This window comes from Trichechus manatus, unplaced genomic scaffold, assembly GCF_000243295.1.
Source record: "Trichechus manatus latirostris isolate Lorelei unplaced genomic scaffold, TriManLat1.0 scaffold00016, whole genome shotgun sequence".
NCBI lineage: Eukaryota > Metazoa > Chordata > Mammalia > Sirenia > Trichechidae > Trichechus > Trichechus manatus.
In genome coordinates, this window is record NW_004443952.1 from 10,919,597 (window position 1) to 10,939,451 (window position 19,855).

The 19,855-nt window shown below is 37.4% G+C and overlaps 1 protein-coding gene across 1 annotated transcript in view; it reads left to right on the top strand.

Annotated features, from left to right (window-relative positions):
- Positions 1 to 19,855, top strand: part of SVEP1 (sushi, von Willebrand factor type A, EGF and pentraxin domain containing 1) — a 216,669-nt gene that overhangs the window by 143,079 nt on the left and 53,735 nt on the right. Inside the window, exons 19-27 of the mRNA XM_004372179.2 lie at positions 1,311 to 1,472; positions 1,861 to 1,952; positions 3,048 to 3,144; positions 5,383 to 5,496; positions 7,909 to 8,022; positions 12,645 to 12,846; positions 15,377 to 15,534; positions 16,638 to 16,839; positions 19,623 to 19,798. Of these exons, the coding sequence (XP_004372236.1) occupies positions 1,311 to 1,472; positions 1,861 to 1,952; positions 3,048 to 3,144; positions 5,383 to 5,496; positions 7,909 to 8,022; positions 12,645 to 12,846; positions 15,377 to 15,534; positions 16,638 to 16,839; positions 19,623 to 19,798 (1,317 nt within the window). The remainder of the gene's footprint in view (positions 1 to 1,310; positions 1,473 to 1,860; positions 1,953 to 3,047; positions 3,145 to 5,382; positions 5,497 to 7,908; positions 8,023 to 12,644; positions 12,847 to 15,376; positions 15,535 to 16,637; positions 16,840 to 19,622; positions 19,799 to 19,855) is intronic.

A 19,855-nucleotide genomic window follows, 5' to 3' on the forward strand; every position in this document is an offset into this window, starting at 1 on the left:
ACTACAGGGGAAGTCAGCACAACAGGACTAAACCAAAGCTAAGAAGTTTCCTGAATACAATCAAACACTTTGAGGGACACAGTAGCAGGGGTAGGGGTCTGGGGACCATGCTTTCAGGGGACATCTAGGTCAATTGGCGTAACAAAGCTTATTAACAAAATGTTCTGCATCCTACTTTGGTGAGTGGCATCTGGGGTCTTAAAAGCTTGCAAGTGGCCATCTAAGATGCATCAGTTGGTCCCAACCGGCTGGAGTAAAGGAGAATGAAGACCACCAAAGACACAAGGAAAGTATTAGCCTGAGAGAGAAAGGGCCACATAAACCAGAGACTTCATCAGCCTGAGACCAGAAAAACTAGATGGTGCCTGGCTACCACCGATGACTGCCCTGTCAGGGAACACAGCAGAGAGTCCCGGATGGGCAGGAGAAAGGTGGGGTGCAGAACTCAAATTCTAGTAAGAAGACCAGACTTAATGTCTGACTGAGACTGGAGGAACACCAGAAAGCATGGCCCCTGGATTCTCTATCAGCCCAGAACTAAAACAATTTCCAAGGTCAACTCTTCAGACAGGGATTGGACTGGACTGTGGGACATAAAGTGATATTCGTGAGGAGTGTGCCTCTTAGCTCAAGTAGATACAAGAGACTAAACGGGCAGCTTCTGTCCGGAGATGAGATGGGAAGGCAGAGAGTATTAGGAGCTGGTTGAATGGACATGGGGAATCAGGAGTGGAAAGGATGAGTGTGCTGTTACAGTATGGGGAGAGCAATTAGAGTCACATAACAATGCATGTATAAATTTTTGTATGGGAAAAAATAAAAAAAATTTAAAAAATCATGTTAGAAAATATTTAATGATAGGAAATGCTTATAATACAATGTTAAGTTGAAAAATCAGAATACAACATTGTATGGCCAAGTCTAATTTTCATTGAGTTAATGTATGTTATAGGAGGCCTGGTGGTGCAGCGATTAAGAACTCAGGCTGCTAACCAAAAGGTCAACAGTTTGAATCCACCAGCAGCTCCTTGGAAACCCCGTAGGGCAGTTCTAACTCTGTCCTATAGGGTCGCCATGAGTCGGAATTGACTAGATGGCAAAGGGTTTGGTTTGTTTACGGGGATGTTATTAAAGACAGAAAGGAAACACAACAAAATATGTATCTGGGTGATAAGATAGTATGAATATTAAATATGTGGAAGGCATTATGTTAATAATTCAGTAGCTGTCTTACAACCAAAATACAATATGTTTCTTCTAAGTAGATGTGTTGCTTCATATGCACAAATTATTTGTTTTTACCTTTGCAGTAGCTTGTCCAGTGGGAGAATTCTCTCGTTCTGGGTTAAAGCCCTGTTATCCATGTCCTCGAGACTACTACCAACCCAATCCAGGGAAGTCCTTCTGTTTGTCTTGTCCCTTTTATGGAACTACAGCATCCAGTGGTGCTAGATCCATCACAGATTGTTCAAGTAAGATGATACACTTTATTTCTTACATAATCACATGTTGGAGACTTACTTTTGCTTGTTTTTGTGGTAGCTTTAATTCTGAATATTACTTGTCTCAACTTGTTAAATTGTCCTTTTGAGGTCTTTTTGATGACTGTAGCTCAAAGATTCTTATTTGGGAAACATTGAACTTAATAACTTCTAAATTTCCTTCTAAGAGTCTAGATTGAATAACATATGCCATCCATGTCTATGCTCTCTTTCTTAATATTATTGAAACAAAATATTGGGGCTTTGCCCACTCTGAGAACCAGAATCTTGACTATAGTATCTAGCTAGAGTCTACTTATAGGCAACAGCTACCACAGGCTAACATGTTTTTCTAATGTTTTCCTATTAATTTTATTAGCTTTTAGTTCAACTTTCTCTGCAGCAGAGGAGAGTATAGTACCACGTGCCTCTCCAGGACACATCAAAAAAAAGTATGACATGAGCAGCCAGGCAAGTCCATTTTCCAATTATAAAATTTTCTCTAGTGGAAAGTTTGGAAAACAATTTGTCCTTAATCTTGTCACACAGAGGAAAACTACTAGAATTGAAACTTTAATCAAGACTCGTGAATATTATAAATGAATAATTGCATTTACTTGTGACTTCCAGTAGGAGCTTTCCAAAAATGCTGTACTAAAAGAAGTTCTAAGCCCCGAAAATATCATTTTCCCTGCAACATATGACACTGAGACTGTGTAGCTGTAGGGAGCTTTTTGATTCACTAATAATTAACACTCACCACAGCATGACCCATTGTCTGAGGAAGGGCATTTGGGGTAGCCAAAGGCCTTTTCTGATTGGCAGAAAGAGTTACTCAACTATCATGAAAATTATTTAACAACAAACTTTCTCCAGGAAAAAAAAAAAAAAAGAATCATTTAGTTGAATGAGGTGTGGGTTTAAAAAAATTTGAACATAACTAAATCAACGGTTTTCCATTTTTTTTAAAGACTGGTTGTTAAATCTGATTATTTTGGTAGATTCAGCAATTACTCTGACTTCACTTTGCCCAGTGCCATAAATTCCTTGGTCTTTACTATTTTTAAAGAGGATATTGCAATTATATTTCTTATTTCAACTTCCTAGAGCCTAGTCCAAATATAACAACTTGTACTTGAAACTGAGCCTAGTGAATATAGTAATGTGTGGGAAGCCCCAGAGCAGTGGCTTTCGACCCTGAAGACATATATGAATCACTGGCCAACTTCTTAAAATAAGGATGCACAAAATTTGTCATTTAGATGATCTGGGTTGGGACCGTGCCTTTAGTATGTTTTAAAAAACAATTCAGACAGATTGTAACATGCAACCACTATTTAGAAACACTTCTTGGGTTTACGAGAACATTACTCAACAATATAATACATTGCGTGTGCCCATATATGGCAGATACTATCATTATGCAGGCAGCAGTCCAGCTAGTTCGAGTGACCTCACCTTTAAAGCAGGACTAGATGTCTAATATTGCAACCCTATTGACTCCCTAGTCAGATGGCTTTGAAATAGTGTTTTGTCTCTGATAGATTTCTTTTCTGTCACTGGTAGGTTTTCCATGAATGCTTCTTAAACCCTTGCCACAACAGTGGAACCTGCCAACAACTTGGGCTTGGTTATGTTTGTCTCTGTCCACCGGGATATACAGGTAATGTAGAAGAATAAAAATTGTAATATATTTTCTTGTGAAATCATTGTGACTTGCAGTATCAAACTTTGTAACATTACAAATACACCCTGTAAGATGCATTGTTATTGTTGTCAGGTCCTGTCGAGTCGATTCCAACTTATAGTGACCCAGAGTGACAGAGTAGAACTGTCCCAGAGAGTTTCCTAGCCTGTAATCTTTGTGGGAGTAGCTCATCAGGTCTTTTTTCCCTGGGAGCTGCTGGGTGGGTTCGAACCATCAGCCTTTCGGTTAGTAGCTGAGCACTTAACCATTGCGCCACCAAGGCTCCTTGTAAGATGCATTAGACCATATCAATGCACAAAGATTTGATTGAAAAATACAAACCAGTAGGTGAAAAAAAGTATACATACCTCACAAATGGCAGTTGTCTTTGCACATCTTGAAGGAGAATAATCATGTAAAAAGTCTCTATGTGAAAGTCACATCATAACCCATGATTTAAATGGGAATGTGTACAGTTCCAGGGTCATGTCCAAGATTTTATTCTAGCACGTATTAAATGTATGACACTCAACAGATTGTCCAGCCATATGCTCTTTCGAATAAACTCTAAGTTTCTCTCATTTGCTATGAACTAGTGAAAGTTCTTGTGAATAGCTGTGATTTGTTGCTTTGTTTTTATCTTTCTGGAGGCTGTGCTCAGAAAAACAGTATTGTCTTGGACTTGATTATGTAGTATAAGAATTATGTTTTCTTGCAGTTTGGTTCATATTCTAATTCAGTCCAGAAATACAGTTTTTGAGGGGTAATAAACTATACTTTAAACTTGAAATGTATTTAAAATAATCACTGTTTTCATCTAGACAGTTTGCCTTTTATCAAGTTTGGTACAGCCTACATGAAATATTTTAAATGAGAAAAATGTTATTTAATAAAACTATTTACCACAAAAGAAACAAAAGGAAAGTTGGAAAATAAAATGTAGCTGCAGATGATCAAAAATATTAGCGCTGCACTCATTAAAGTTTGGAGCCGTGATGGCACAGTGGTTAAGAGCTCAACTGCTAACCAAAACGTCAGCAGTTCAAATCCACCAGCTGCTCCCTGGAAACCCTATGGGGCTGCTCGCCTCTGTCCTGTAGGGTCACTGTGAGTTGGAATCGACTCAATAGCAACAGGTTTGGTTTGATTTGGTATTACAGCTTACTTGCGTGTTTGTATATGTGTATATATGTATGTGTTTCAGTTTTTATAAAAACTCTTGGTCCTGACATTCTATAAGAATAATGGATCTTGTTCTAGAATCCTGTAATGAGTGGTGATTGAGAGAGGGCACGGTATAGGACAGTGGTTCTCAAACTTTAACATGCATCAGAATTGTCTGGTTGATTTATTAAAACACCGATTGCTGGACCCCACCCCCAGAATTTCTGTTCAGTAGGTCTGGGGAGGGGCCTGAGAATTTGCATTTCTATCAAGTTTCCAGGTAATGCAGATGCTATTGATGAGGGTGGGATACCATGAGACCCCCTGATACAGTGGAAGAACATGGATTTCCGGCAGAGCTAGCCCACAGAAGCCTGTGTTCCCTGTCTGGGAAGATGCAGCCCCGCTCTAGGACTCAGCTCTGCACGTGAGCGGAGACCTGGCAGGATTTAGCTCCATCCACTCCCACAGTCGGGTGACCTTGGTAGCAAGTATTTATGACTTCCTATTTTTTACCTTAGAAGGAACCCTAGCGACGAAATGGTTACGCTGTCAGCTGCTAACCAAAAGGTTTGTGGTTGGAATCCACTAGCGGCTGCATGGGAGAAAAGACCTGGCAATCTGCCCCCATTAAGATTACAGCCTAGGAAACCCTATGGGGCAGTTCTACTGTATCCTGTAGGGTCTCTGTGAGTCAGAATTGACTCAGTGGCACACAACAGCAACAGTTTTTCACTTGGGAATTAACCTAATTCTTGGCCACATTTTATGCTTCCAGTTTTCCCTTTTATTTTTAATCCCTTACTTCCAATTTATAATCCTTTGCTATCTTTAATGCATCCTTGTAAGGATATCTTAAATCTGTTTAGAAAGAGACAGAGTTTTCATTAAAAATTAACTAGAAGGTAGCATTTAATAAATATTTCCTGTTCCTTCACCACCACCACCCTATAAACTCAGATTATTGGGATATTTATCTTTAAACAAGCATGGTCTGTTTCTGTTAACCCCTCTCTTTGATAGCCCTTCGTTGTTTGTTTTGCGTTTCAGGCTTAAAGTGTGAAATAGAAATTGATGAATGCAGCTCACTGCCTTGTCTCAACAATGGAATTTGTAAAGATCAGGTTGGGGAATTCATTTGTGAGTGCCCTTCTGGTTACACAGGTAAGGAAAAGGTTTCTTGTTTTTACAATATAAATTTAGGAATCATTAAAATTTCATTGCTGAGGTAAATTTTAAATGCATTGTTAGAATACATTCATAGGATATTATAAACACACTGAAGAAGCATATTTCCTATTATTATTTGTATGCATTGGGAAATGTTCTTTTCATTATGCTATCATGTTAGGAGAGTAAACTATTAATTTTTCAGTATGAAATTGCTTGAGATTTGTAAAACAGGCAGACCTGGTTTTGAGCCCCATCTTCATCAACTAGATTTGTGACTTTCCACCATATGTAAAAGTGGAGGTCATCAAATGAGAGAAAAGATGTGAAGCCTAGCAAAGATTAGGTCCTCCACTTGCTCTTCACTAGTATTTTGCTTAAGTTATGAAGTATGTATGTGCTTATTTCTGTGTATGTGTGTGTGACTATTACTAACTGGACCTTAGGCATTTGTGTTCCTCAGATTGTTATGGACCACTCTGCCTCTCCTTTTTAACTTAAATGAGTACGTATATGTAAGTGTATTTCTTATTTAAGCCAGAGATCTTATTGTCAATTTTCTTCAATCTCATTATAATTATTATGTTATTTATAACCTGGTCCTATGATAAAGAATATAATTTATTATTTTATAAGTAATAATAACCTCAGAACATTACTGTGGGGAGTGATGAGATAGTATCTAAATCATCCAGCACTGTACGTAACTCATAAAAGTATTGTTGTAATACTAAAAACATATCTGAATATATCTTTTCAACATACGTCTATATAATTTTCTATACTTCACTGTGTTCAGTAAAATTGTTAAAAGATTTTAAAGGAACGAGTCTAATGACTTTATCATGCAAAAACAATTTTCATAAAGAAATGAAAATGTGAATATCATAATTTATAGGAGTAATCACTTAAATCAACTGTTACATATTTTATGCGTTTGAAATTCGTGCAGCAATGATAATCATAGTCATACAGGGAAATAATTGAGTTTATACAGTAGAATCATATTTTAGCTGGAAATGTAGTTCAAAAGTCTGTATATCAAAATAGCCCTTGAAAATCTCTTAAATCAGCAATGAAGTAGAGTGGACAACATGCTGTCTTTCAATAGTCTTATTTTGTCTCCTACAAGGGAATAGATGAATTTTGGATCATGTACACCAGATAAAGTAGGTGGCTTGCAGTTAGGGGCCATGTCACATATATCTTGAAACAAATCACACTCAGCTTGCATTCTGAGAGGCATGCAAACTCTAAAACCAACTGAGGAAGCTGCAGATTTGCAGACAGTGTGTTCAGCAGCTGGATCTATAACCAAATAGCTTGCCCAATTTCAATATTCTCTCAGTCGCTCCCTCGCACCCTCTTTGCCATGTGCATATGGCTGCATTTACACCTACAGTAGGGGAGTGATGCAGCTCCACCACGTGTCTTTACCCAAATTCTGAATCTCAAGTCAGTGACACCTAGGGTTGAATCCAAGTCAAAGCTTGTGACCAGAATGACAGACACACACTGCAAGCTTCTAAATCAAAATAAATATTTACTGGACATGAAATTTATTGTGTGGATCTACCGTGAAAGATAAAAAATACTCGCTATTGTCTATCTGAAGGTACAAACTCTATCTTAGATTTACTATTCTCCAAAGCTGACTTTTATTGGTGAAATTTGCCCTTAGCACATCTTCATGTTGCTAAAGTACATAAATTATTAGATATGTGTTACAGAATTCCAGAGTTGTCAATTTAAGCACCCTAACCTCTTCAACTCAAGGAGTTTTTGTATATTCATAGTTCAGTTTAAAAACTTAAGATTCTAGGCTCACTTCTATACCTGGCTGTGGAAATGTCATAGATCTCTTTGATTCTCATTTTCTAGGTCTGTAAAATGAAGGGTTTGAATTATATTAGTTGTTCTAAAGTAATGTTTGCCTAGAAAAACGGGACAGCTTCACAGAAGTTTGGCTGTGTTTTCCCAATTTGCAGAACAAAATAAGTTGTTTTCTTTACAATGTATTTCTCCCATGATTTTTTTCAAACTTGTAACTATGACCTCTTATCTATAAAGGAATAAACTCTCCAAAGGGGTAAACAACTAGCAAAAAAGTAATATGTGAAATTTGTTTATACAAAATTACACTTATCAGCTTAACTACAAATATGACTTGGTGTCAAATTTCCTGTTGGACAATTTTTTTTCTTTTTCTTATTTTTTTTTTTGCAGTTTGTAAAATGCAAGAAAGCGTTTTATTTCAAGGTATTTTGCAAACAGCAAAATGTTTCACAAACATGCAATCCAGATTTCCAATTGCTCTACTCTGACACCTGAGCAAGTTGCTTGAAACTATTGGTCTTAAAGTCCTTTCGTGTTTCTCCAGCTCAAAGATTCTATGATCCTCTGCAGGTCAATATTGTGAAGAAAATATAAATGAGTGTAGCTCCAGTCCTTGTTTAAATAAAGGAAACTGCGTTGATGATTTGGCTGGCTATCGCTGCATGTGTATGAAAGGATTCATAGGTAAGATGATTCCATTTTTCCTATTCTGTCTTAAAATTCTGTAGAGCTCCACATACCATATTTTACACAAATAACACGGGCCTTCTCCGTTTGTTTGCCAACCACGTCCTCCCCCTGTGAGGCATTTTCACAACCGCCTGTATGCTAGATTTTGTTTACATGTTGCTGTTAAAAAAAAAAAAAAAAATTAGCATAGCACACTTACAAAAATACCTTACAGGGGAGGGCACGATTGGCAAACAGATGTAGAAAGAGCGTGTTATTTGCACAAAAATACAGTATTTTTGCATTCACTAATATTTTCTTTGAATTCTAAAGGCACTTAAGAAGATATACAGAGAGTTCCTAAAATATCAAATCAATTAAATAGCTTCTTTAGAAGCAAAATGGTCTTTTATTCAGTCAACAAATATGTTTTTTTTAATTCCATTATATGATTAAGAGTATATATTTCAAGTCAACAATCAGCATGATCAAAACATCAAACTCTATTGTTCATAAGAATCATCTAGGAAACATAAAATCCTGAGCTCACCTCCAGACAGTCTCATTGTTGGTCTTGGATGGGGCCCAGAAATCTGCATTCATTCACCCAGACCTGAGGAACATTGGACTAGAGGGATTTTGTTAAAGTCAAATAGAAGAAAAGGAGATCCAGTAATAATATTGTTAATTGTAATACCTGCTGATGTGGTACAAAAGATTAAAATAAAATGGTTAAAAGTTGATATGATATAAATTGATGGGACTTAGTAAGCTAGTTTAAAGTAAATATGTAAACATTTTAAATATTTTATATTCATTTTTATATAATAAACAAAAAACATATCAGAGAATAACAATTCACAATAGTAACATAAAGCACAAGATACTTAAACACGCAGAACATATATGAAGAAAATTTTTTTATTTTACTGAAGGATAAAAAGACTTTAAAAAATTGAGACAATTCTTCAACGGCAGGTCTCAATATTATAGTCTAATTTCTCCACAAATTAATATACAATCAACTTCAGTCAAAACTCCAAAAGTGTTTTTTCCAAGGAAGCAGAATTAATATAATGATTAAAAATTTTGTCTAGAAGAATAAATGGGGGAGAATAGTCATGAAATGTTGATTAAAGAACAGTGGTAGAATTATTTCAATTATAAGATTACAAGATCTCAATAAATATGATTTGATTTTTTAAAAAATGGGTGTAAATAGATCCATGGAATACCCATTTGACTAAAATCAAGTATGATGTAGAATGTTTAACACCATAGGAAAATGTTTACAGTACACTGTTGGGGGTGGGGGGAGAACAGGGTACAGACAGTATAAACAATAGGATTCAATTTTGTTTATGTGTCTATATATATTTATACAGAGAAAACATATCAGAAAAGTACCTCTGAAATTATAGGTGATTTTTATTTTATTTAATGGGCTTTTTCTGGATTTTTTACATTTTCTATAGTGAACATGTATTTTTGTTTTTAATTTACTATTCATTTGGCTTTTTCACTCACTAAGCATTTACAGAGTTTCCACTCTGTGCAGAGAACTGTGCTAGGCAGTGTGAGACAGAGAGAGGGAGAGTGGGGTTGGGGGTGGAGGAGAGAGAGAACAAGAACTTGCATGCTAAAACAAATCATTCAAGAAGGAACTGGATACAAATCATGTAAGATCATTTTGCAAATGGAAGCAAAATAATATGGTAAAAAATATATATAAACTGAATTGACCCTGGATAGCTAAAGTATTATTGAAGAAGAAGAACAAAGTAGGAGGTATCACACTTCCTGATCTCAGAACCTACTCTACAGCCATGGTAGTCAAAACAGCTTGGTACTGGTACAATGACAGACACACAGACCAATAGAAAAGAGTTGAGAACTCAGAAGTAAATCCATACTGTAATGGACAGCTGATCTTCGACAGTCAAAATCCATTAAACGGGGAAGAGGTAGTCTCTTTAACAAACAGTGCTGGCAAAACTGGATATCCATTTACAGAAGAATGAAATAGGGTCCATACCTTACACCATACACAAAAACTAACTCAAAATGGATCAAAGACCTACATGCTAAGCCTAAAACTCTAAAGTTCATGGAAAAATAACATAGGGACAAAACTAGGGGCCATAACTGATGGCATAAATAGACTATCAAACATAATTAAAAATGCAAAACAGCAGATGATAAACTCAACAACTGGGACTTCCTAAAAATTAAACACTTATGCTCATCAAAAGACTCCACCAAAAGAGTGGAAAGGGAACCTACAGACTGGGAAAATAATTTGGCAATGACCTATCTGGCAAGGGTCTAACCTCTAAAATTTATAGAAAACCTCAACACCTCAACAAGAAAAAGACTAACAGCCCAACAAAAAAGTAGGGAAAGGACATGAACAGACACTTCACCAAAGAAGACACTCAGGTGGCTAACAAACACATGAAGAGATGCTCATGATCATTAGCCGTTAGAGAGATGCAAATCAAAACTACAATGAGATACCATCTCACCACGGCAATAATCGGCAAGCATAAAAAAAACAGAAAACAGCAAATGCTGGCGAGGATCTGGGGAAATTGGAACTCTCATACACTGCTGGTGGGATTGTAAAATGGTACTACCACTGTGGAAAATTGTACTGCACCTCCTCAAAAAGCTAGAAATAGAAATTCTATATGATCCAGCAATCCCACTCCTAGGAATATATGCTAGAGAAATAAGAGCCATGACATGAATAGACATATGCACACCCATGTTCATTGCAGCATTATGCACAACAGCAAAAAGATGGAAACAACCGAAGTGCCCATCAACAGATGAATGGATAAACAAACTGTGGTACATACACACAATGGAATTCTATGCAATGATAAAGAATAATGATGAATCTGCAAAACATTTCACAACATGGATGAATCTGGAGAACATTAAGCTGAGTGAAATAAGTCAATCACAAAAGGGCAAATATTGCATGAGACCACTATTATGAAAAGTCAAGAAAAGGTTTACACACAGAAAGTAACATTCTTTGATGGTTACCAGGAATGAGAGTTGGAAGGAGGGAGAATTATTAACTAGATAGTGGACACATGTTAATTTTGGTGAAGGGAAAGGCAATACACAATATAGAGAGAGTCAACACAATATAGCCAAGGCAAAGAAAGACACTGAGAGGTATGCAAGAATAAAGCAACGGTAAATACTATAACATATACAATCCTGCAAAAACAGTAATAACAAATAATAATATATAAATGGATACATAGGTAGATATGTATGCTAAATAGATGTGGGAGGTCATACAGGAGTACACCCATGTGCATATATAGTATGGTTGTGTGTATTTCTCCATACATATTTGTATGTTCTGCATGTGTGTTCATATATATAATAGAGCACATAGGGGACACAGTTATGGAAACTTCTTAGATATAACCAAACACCTTGAGAGACTGAGTTACTAGGCTAGAAGGCTAAGGACCATAGTCTTAGGCAACACCTAGGTCAATTGGCATAATATAGTTCATAAAGATAATGCTTTACATTTTACTTTGGTGAGTAGCATCTGTGGTCTTAAAAGCTTGCAAGCAGCCATCTGAGATACAACTATTGGTCTCTTCCCATCTGGAGCAAAGGAGAATGAAAAAAACCAAAGATTCAAGGAAGACATTAGTCCAAAGGACTAATGACCCACATGAATCACAGCCTCCACTAGCCTGAGACCAGAAGAACTAGATGGTGCCCAGCTACCACCACCAACCACTCTGACCGGGAACACAGTAGAACATCCTAGTTAGAGCAGGAGAAAAATGTAGAACAAAATTCAAATTCATAAAAAAAGACCAGACTTACTGGTCTGATAGAAACAAGGAACCCCTGAGACTATTGCCCTACGACACCCTTGTAACTTAGAACTGAAGCCACTCCCAGAGATCATCTTTCAGCCAAATAATAGACTGGTCTATAAAATAAATAATAACACCCATAAGGAATGTGCTCCTTAGAATGATTAACAATACCAGGCCAAAAGGGCAACATTTACCCAAAAGCAAAGATGAGAAAGTAGGGAGGGACAGGGAAACCAAACGAATGGAAATGGGGAACCTAGGGTGGAAAGGGGGAAAGTGGTGACATATTGCGGGGATTGCAGCCAGTGTCACAGAAAATTTTGTGTATAAATTATTGAATGGGAAACCAATTTTCTGTGTAAACTTTCACCTAAATCACAATAAAATATTTTTAAAAAACGAAAACTTAATTGATAAGGAAAAAGTCTAAGAAAATTGCCAGTGAAAGAAAGAGGCAAGGCAGAAGACACAGGAAAATTTTGGACTAAATGTACTAGTTTTCTTTAGTGTCTCAACTAAATGTCCATTACTAATCTTAGATTCAGAAAGAGGTGAGATAAAAAGAGATTATCAGAAATGCAGAATTCAAAAGTCAGGACTCATTAAAGAATTGGTTCTCAAACCAGTTTGCTAGGTCAGTAAATTACTGTGCAGCCCAGCAGCCTTCATTCCAATCCCTTAGAAAGCAGCATCCTCTTATAAGTCAACACCTTGATCACAGTTTTCCTGGGGAGTTAATTATTTGGGTTCTTTCTCTTCCTCATCCATCCCCAGGACTGCACTGTGAAATAGAAGTCAATGAATGCCAGCCAAGCCCATGCTTAAATAATGCAGTCTGTGAAGACCAGGTTGGGGGGTTCTTGTGCAAATGCCCACCTGGATTTTTGGGTACCCGATGTGAAAAAAATGTGGATGAATGTCTCAGTCAACCATGCAAAAATGGAGCTACCTGTAAAGATGGTGTCAATAGCTTCAGGTAAAAGGCTATCTCTGGTTCTTCTCGCTATTTTTATTTTCTCAACTGTTCAGTCATTCTGCAACCTTTATGAAATATTACTTTGAGTTCTGAGTCAGCCATTCCCAAATGTGCTGCCTGAGTACAGGCTACAGTAGAATCTCCTCTTCACTTGAGGTTCTGATTCACTAAGTCAGGTGGAAAGTCAGTAATTTTAAAATAAGGAAACTATGTTTGAAGTTCCCCAATGATTCTAATGCACAGCCAAGGTTGGGAACCACTGTTCTATACTTGAGAAATCATAGAAGATTAAAGGAAATACACAGAAGCCTATACTGTAGCAGCAGACTAGACAAATTTTTGTAAATGTTTTGTATTTTAGCTGAAGTTTGCACAGAGGGTAAAATCAGAAGGAATTGTGCAATCATACTATCACAATGCTAGTCTACATACTATCTCCATGGTTTTCAATTTTTTTTTTTTTTTTTTTTAGTTTAGTAACCCTGATTCAAAACAAATCTAACCTGAGAGTATAAACAAATAATAAAAACTGTGCTTTTGTGGTTGAAAATAGTGACTTTGTGGGTGACTTTTGAGCTCCCAGGGTGTCAGTACACTGTTTTGAAAACCAACACTCTCCTACCATCATTATCAAGACTGTCCTCTCCCACCCCTTTCCTTGCAAGATTTGTGGCTTCTGCAGTACCGAGGGCAGACTGGTCTTGCATGCAAAATCTTAGAAAACTTTATTGTCTTCAAGATACTGCTAGTTCTACAACTTTGCAAAAGTTAAAGTAAAAAAAAAAAAGTCTTCTCCAGTTGCAGCATTTCCCAAGCTTCTCCTGTCTCAGTCCCATTTCATCACACTCCCCCAGCAAACAGCTAGGATGCTATCAGGAAGAAATAGGAAGGCAATTCTGCTGATGAGACATTTGTGGAGGTGAGATTTCATCATTGTAGCAGCATCTTCATATTGGCTCTTTGCATCTTGTGTCATATAGCACCTAACCGTAGGTAACGAGAAGTTTCCCAATGAAGCTAGATACAACAAGGGCTCCAAATTCTCCCCAGTGCTCAAAACAATTGATAAATACCAAATTTGTCTTGATGCTAACTAGAGGAAAGGTGAAAGTAACCTCTCCTAATCCAAAGGGAATGCAAGTTATTGCCCAAGTAAACCTGTTTCATAATTAAAGATACTAGAGTGTTGTAATGATATCAAGTCTCAGAGGATAAAGATAAAATGAAATTCAGATTTCATGGATATACCGTGAAATGCGAGAACTCAGTGAAGATCCCCCAATTCCAACTGAGATTTCCTTTTAAACTCCCTAAAAACCGTTTATTCATATTATGGCTTTATGCCTATATCAAAGAGGTTTGTTTCCAGGTGAAAGTGCTAATAACAATATTAGTTACCATTTATCGAACAAAAACCAAAACTTGTTGCTGTCGAGTCGATTCCAACTCATAGCGACCCTATAGGACAGAGTAGAACTGCCCCATAGGGTTTCCAAGGAGCAGCTGGTGGATTCAAACTGCCAACCTTTTGGTCAACAGCCAAGTACTTATTGAACAAGCCCCTTTTAATTCCTAAATATTTCAGACATAGAGAAAACTACAAAGAATAATAAAAACCACGCATTCATCACTGTGATGTTGCCATATTTGCATCACATCTTTTGTTTTAAATAAATAAGAGCTAAAGATAGTATTGGATTCCCTCCAAAACACACATACACAATTTCCTTTCTTCCCCAGAGGTAACCCCTGTCCTAAAGTTATGTTTATCTTCCTTGTTTAGATTTTATACTTTACTACGTATGTGACTCCATAAACAGTATATAGTATTGTTAGGTGTGTTACATAAGTGGTATCTTATTATACATATCCTTTTGCAATTTGTTTTTCACTCAACATTATATTTTCGAGTATCACTTAGAAGCAATTTAAAAAGAAACATTGCTGTCGAGTCGATTCCGACTCATAGCGACCTTATAGGACAAAGTAGAACTGCCCCCTAGGGTTTCCAAGGAGCAGCTGGTGGATTCGAACTGCTGACCTTTTGGTTAGCAGCCAAGCTCTTCACCACTGCACCACCAGGACTTGGGAAAATTAGTTAGCCTCTCTGAACCACAGTTTCCTCATCTGTAAAATGGGAATAATAATAGTATTACCTCGTAGTTATAAAGATTGGCTGAAGATATAGAAAGCATGAAGATATGGATAGCATTTAGAACAGTGTCTGAACTTTTTCTATTTACTTCCTAGCACTTCTGTAGGGAGAGAAACCACGGCGTGTACAGAATACTTCATCTTGACTTTCTAATTTATCTTACTACTGCAGTATTTCTAGTATGTGTTGATTTATATAGGCTTTTATTAGATGAACTTAAAAAAGTAACTAACAGTTAAAACACTATTTTGATGTGGAAAATATATTTCAGGGTTTCAGTTTTCAGCGTCATTTTAAACAATGGTATCATAAACAGGAGACTTCGTGTAATGCCTTTCTCCAACTGTTCTATTACATCATTTTGTTTTCTTTCAGGTGCCATTGTGCAGCAGGCTTCACAGGACGACACTGTGAATTGAACATCAACGAATGTCATTCTAACCCGTGTAAAAACCAGGCCACCTGTGTGGATGAATTAAACTCATACAGTTGCAAATGTCGGCCGGGATTTTCAGGCAGTAGATGTGAAACAGGTATATATGAACTCAGTGTTATTAATGACAATAATTAAAATACTAATATAATAGCAGTATCTATTTTACCTGCACCAAGCACTGCCCATGTGCCAAAAGCTATGCTAAGCACTTTGCACTTTTTTTTTAAATCTTCACAGCCATCCTGTAAACCCTTGTTGTTGTTAGTTGCCATCAAGTTGATTCTGACTATGGCTACCCCATGTGTGCGGAGTAGAACCGCTCCATAGGATTTCCAAGGCTGTGACCTTTCAGAAGCAGATTGCCAGGCCTGTCTTCTGAGGTGCCTCTTGGTGGATTTGAACCACCGATCTTTCAGCTAATAATCGAGAGCTCAACAATTTGTGCCACCCAGATGGCTATCCAATATACTAGGTACAATTATTATTATCTCCAATAGTACAGATGAGGAAGTTGAAGCTTAGAGATGTAAGGGGAGTTGGAGAAAACTGTGTTAAGCAGAACTCTTCACATTCTACATGTTTAGAAAGAATACTTTGATAAGCTACTTGATTTAGGAGGTGAGAGTCCCTGGGCATGCTTGAGAACCAATAAACCAATCCTAAACTGCTTGCTAAGGGAGCCTGGGTCTTTTAACTGTAGGGTTTTTGTTTTATTGAGTGGAGTATGCAGGGTTAGGCGCAGGGCTGAATTGCTCAGGAAATAGAGAAGAGCCAGAGCCCTGAGTGGGGGTGGGACATTGCTCCTACAGTTATCTCCTCCTCCTCTCCTGCAGCATGGATTACTTCCTCTCTATGGAGTCATTCTCATCAGCAATAGACATGGTATCTTTCATCTTTAATAACTCCCCAACTCCACCTCTCCTGCCAACTGTTCGCTTTTTCTGCTTCCATTCACTACTGAGTGCTTTTGCCATCTTAGATACTCACCGATTATCTTATTTGAAAAGACTGTTATCTGCTTTGTATATACTGTATATTTAACTTTGAAACTGCTTCTCAAATAATCTTATTTATGGAGTGAACATTCTTTGACAACAGTACTGCTTACCTTGTTGTGTGCCGTCGAGTTGATTCTGACTCAGACCATTGATAGATGCCTCGCAAGTGCCATGATCTGCACAATTTTCTTATTTGTTGCAGAACAGTCTACGGGTTTTAACCTGGATTTTGAAGTTTCTGGAATCTATGGTTATGTCATGCTGGATGGAGTGCTTCCATCTCTCAGTGCTATAACCTGCTCGTTCTGGATGAAATCCTCTGACATCACCAACTATGGAACACCAATCTCCTATGCAGTTGAAAACGGCAGTGATAATACCTTCCTCCTAACTGATTATAATGGGTAAGCAGAAGTGTCAGGATGCAGTACCTGCAGGTAACTGTTGGAAGTTTGAATAGATTGCCTAGAATAGAGCCTAAATGTCACATGGGAAAGACTATGAAGTGGAGCAGACGACCAGCCTTGTGGAGCTCAGGCTTAGGACTTTATCCTGGCATCAAGGTAGATAGAGAAGTAGGGGCAGTCCAGAGCTCCAGCATGACAGCAGGATGTCAATAATCAAATAAAAATACCTGGACAAGTTCTGTAAGAAGGCAAAGTTTTAGTGATAATACCTTATACATGTGTTTTCATATGTATTACTTCCTCTGAGATTTGTGATGACCTGAGGAACTCATGCCAGTTTTACAGATAGTAAAACTAAGTTTCCAAGAGACTAAATGATTTGTCTAACACCTCACACACCAGGAATGGCAGAGCTAAGACTCAAACTCTGACTTTAAGGCCGGTGCTCCTTGTTTTACATATCAAGGCCTCCAAAGGTTAATGAATTTCTATGACATTATTGACCCACTGACACAGGTATTGAATATGAATCAGTCTACAAAGTCAGGTGTGAATATTTTCATAAGCATGTTTTCCCCTCAGATCCACACACATCTACAGCCTACTGTTAGTGAGCAGGCTGCAGGTCTCAGGGACCCACCAGGCTCTCTCTCCTCTCCTCAACCCAGGGGAATCTCTTTATTCTGGTAGAACTCTCCCCCACCCTCAAACCCTATTCTTCTTAGTGGACTTGAGCTTTCAGAAACAAAATCCAAGATGTCTTTAGAAACATCCCTGAGGCAAAAAATATGTATCAAGAGAACCTGTTACCTGCTTGAATGGGGGAGACAACAATCAATGTTGCAAAAATACTATTTTTTCATAAACATGTTGATACAGGGGCTGAGGGGATGCTCAGAGAGGCATTCAATAAATTATGTCAACCTTCTCCACGTGCTTTTTTTCTTCCTTCAGAATGAACATTTTTATTTTTATAACTTTAAAACATCTTCCTTATTACTCAACTCTGTGGGCTTCATTTGTTTTATAATTTATTTAATTTTGTTGTTATTGTTGTTGAGAATATGCACAGCAAAACATACACCAGTTCAAGTTTCTACATGTACATTTCAGTAACATTGATTACATTCTTGGAGTTGTGCAACCATTCTCATTCTTCTTTTCTGAGTTTCTGGTCCCCCATTAACATAAACTCACTGCAGCCTAAGATTCCTATCTAATCTTTCAAGTTGCTGTTGTCAGTTTGATCCCATATAGATAGATCTTAAAAGAGCATAATGCTTAAGGCAGACATTCTTTACTAGTTAAGCTAAACTATTGTTTGATTTTAAGAAGATTTCAGGGGATATTTTTGGTTTAAGGTTTAAAGATTATCTCAGGGCAATAGTTTTGGGGGTTCATCCAGCCTCCATGCCTCCAGAAAGTCTGGATTCCATGAGACTTTGACATTTTGTTCTATATTTTCCCCCTTTTGATCAGGATTCTTCTATAGATTCTTTTATCAAAATATTCAGACATTCAAATGGCCACCAAACATATGAAAAGATGTTCAACGTCATTCACCATCAGAGAGATGCAAACCAAAGCCTCAATGACATACCATTTCACTCACACTAGGATGGCTAAGATTAAAAAAAAAAAAAGAAAGAAAATAGAAAATAACAAATGTTGGTGAGAATGTAGGAAAATTGGAACGCTTGTCCTTTGCTGTTTGGAATGCAAAATTGTACAGCACTGTGGAAAGCAGTGTGGCAGTTCCTCAAAAAACTAAAAATAGAACTACCGTACAGTCAGCAATTCCATTCTTAGGTATGTACCCAAAAGACTTGAAACAGAGATTCAAACAGATACTTGTACATCAATATTCATTGAAGCACTATTCACAGTAGCCAAAAGGTGCAAACCACCTAAATGCTCAACAAATGAATGGATAAACAAAATGTGGCACATACATACAATGGAATACTACTCAGCCAGTAAGAGAAATGAAGTCTCGATACATGCTACAATATGGATGGAGCTTGAAGAAATTATGCTGAGTGAAGTAAGCCAATCACAGAAAGACAAACATTACATGACCTCATTTATATAAAAAGATAAGAACAGGCAAATGTATAGAGACCAAAGTTTCTTAGTGGTTACCAGGGGTAGGAGGGAGGAGGAAAGGAGGGGTTATTTGTTATGGAGTACTGAGTTTTGGTTTACAGTATGGGAAAATCTCCATTTGCTTTTTAAGATTTTTCACTTTAAATTGCTTATTTGTCACTTTAAGTGACATAGTTGTTGGAAACCTCTTTTAGCTGGCCACCCTTATTTCATTCCAATAATTCTTATCTTTGATTTGACTTATTTTATCTGTATGTGACTGCTTTAGCAAGCACAAAACAGAACTTACTTTCTCTGGGATATCAGAAGTTTCTTCTTGATCTCAGGAAACATACACTCTAGAGAAAGGAAACAGCCTGACATTTGTACAACTCTAACTCCTTCCCCTCTTGATTTGCCCTCTCCAAAATAGCCAGTTGGTGACTTGTCTCAAATTGGACCCACTTGGCTCAGCTCATCCTAAGACTTACTCCTACCCCTCAATAAGCTACAATAAAATGAAGTTAGTGAATCAAATCTGCTCCTATGAAATGTGACCAAATAGAGAAAAAGGAGCAATGGGTTTACATGAAGTACTTTACCCATAAAAAAGAAGAAAAACCATAACCTGTCACACAGAAGGGATTGCCATATATGACTGATGACTATGTCCCCTGGAATCTTTCTCTCCACAGCTGGGTTCTTTATGTGAATGGCAAGGAAAAGATAACAGACTGCTCCCCAGTGAATGATGGCAGGTGGCACCATATTGCAATCACTTGGACAAGTGCTGGCGGAGCTTGGAAAGTATATATTGATGGAAAATTATCAGATGGTGGCTCTGGCCTCTCTGTTGGCTCAGCCATACCTGGTATGTCTTAGCAAAATGAGCATAATTCTGTTAGACCCTGGAGGTGGTTGTCCATAG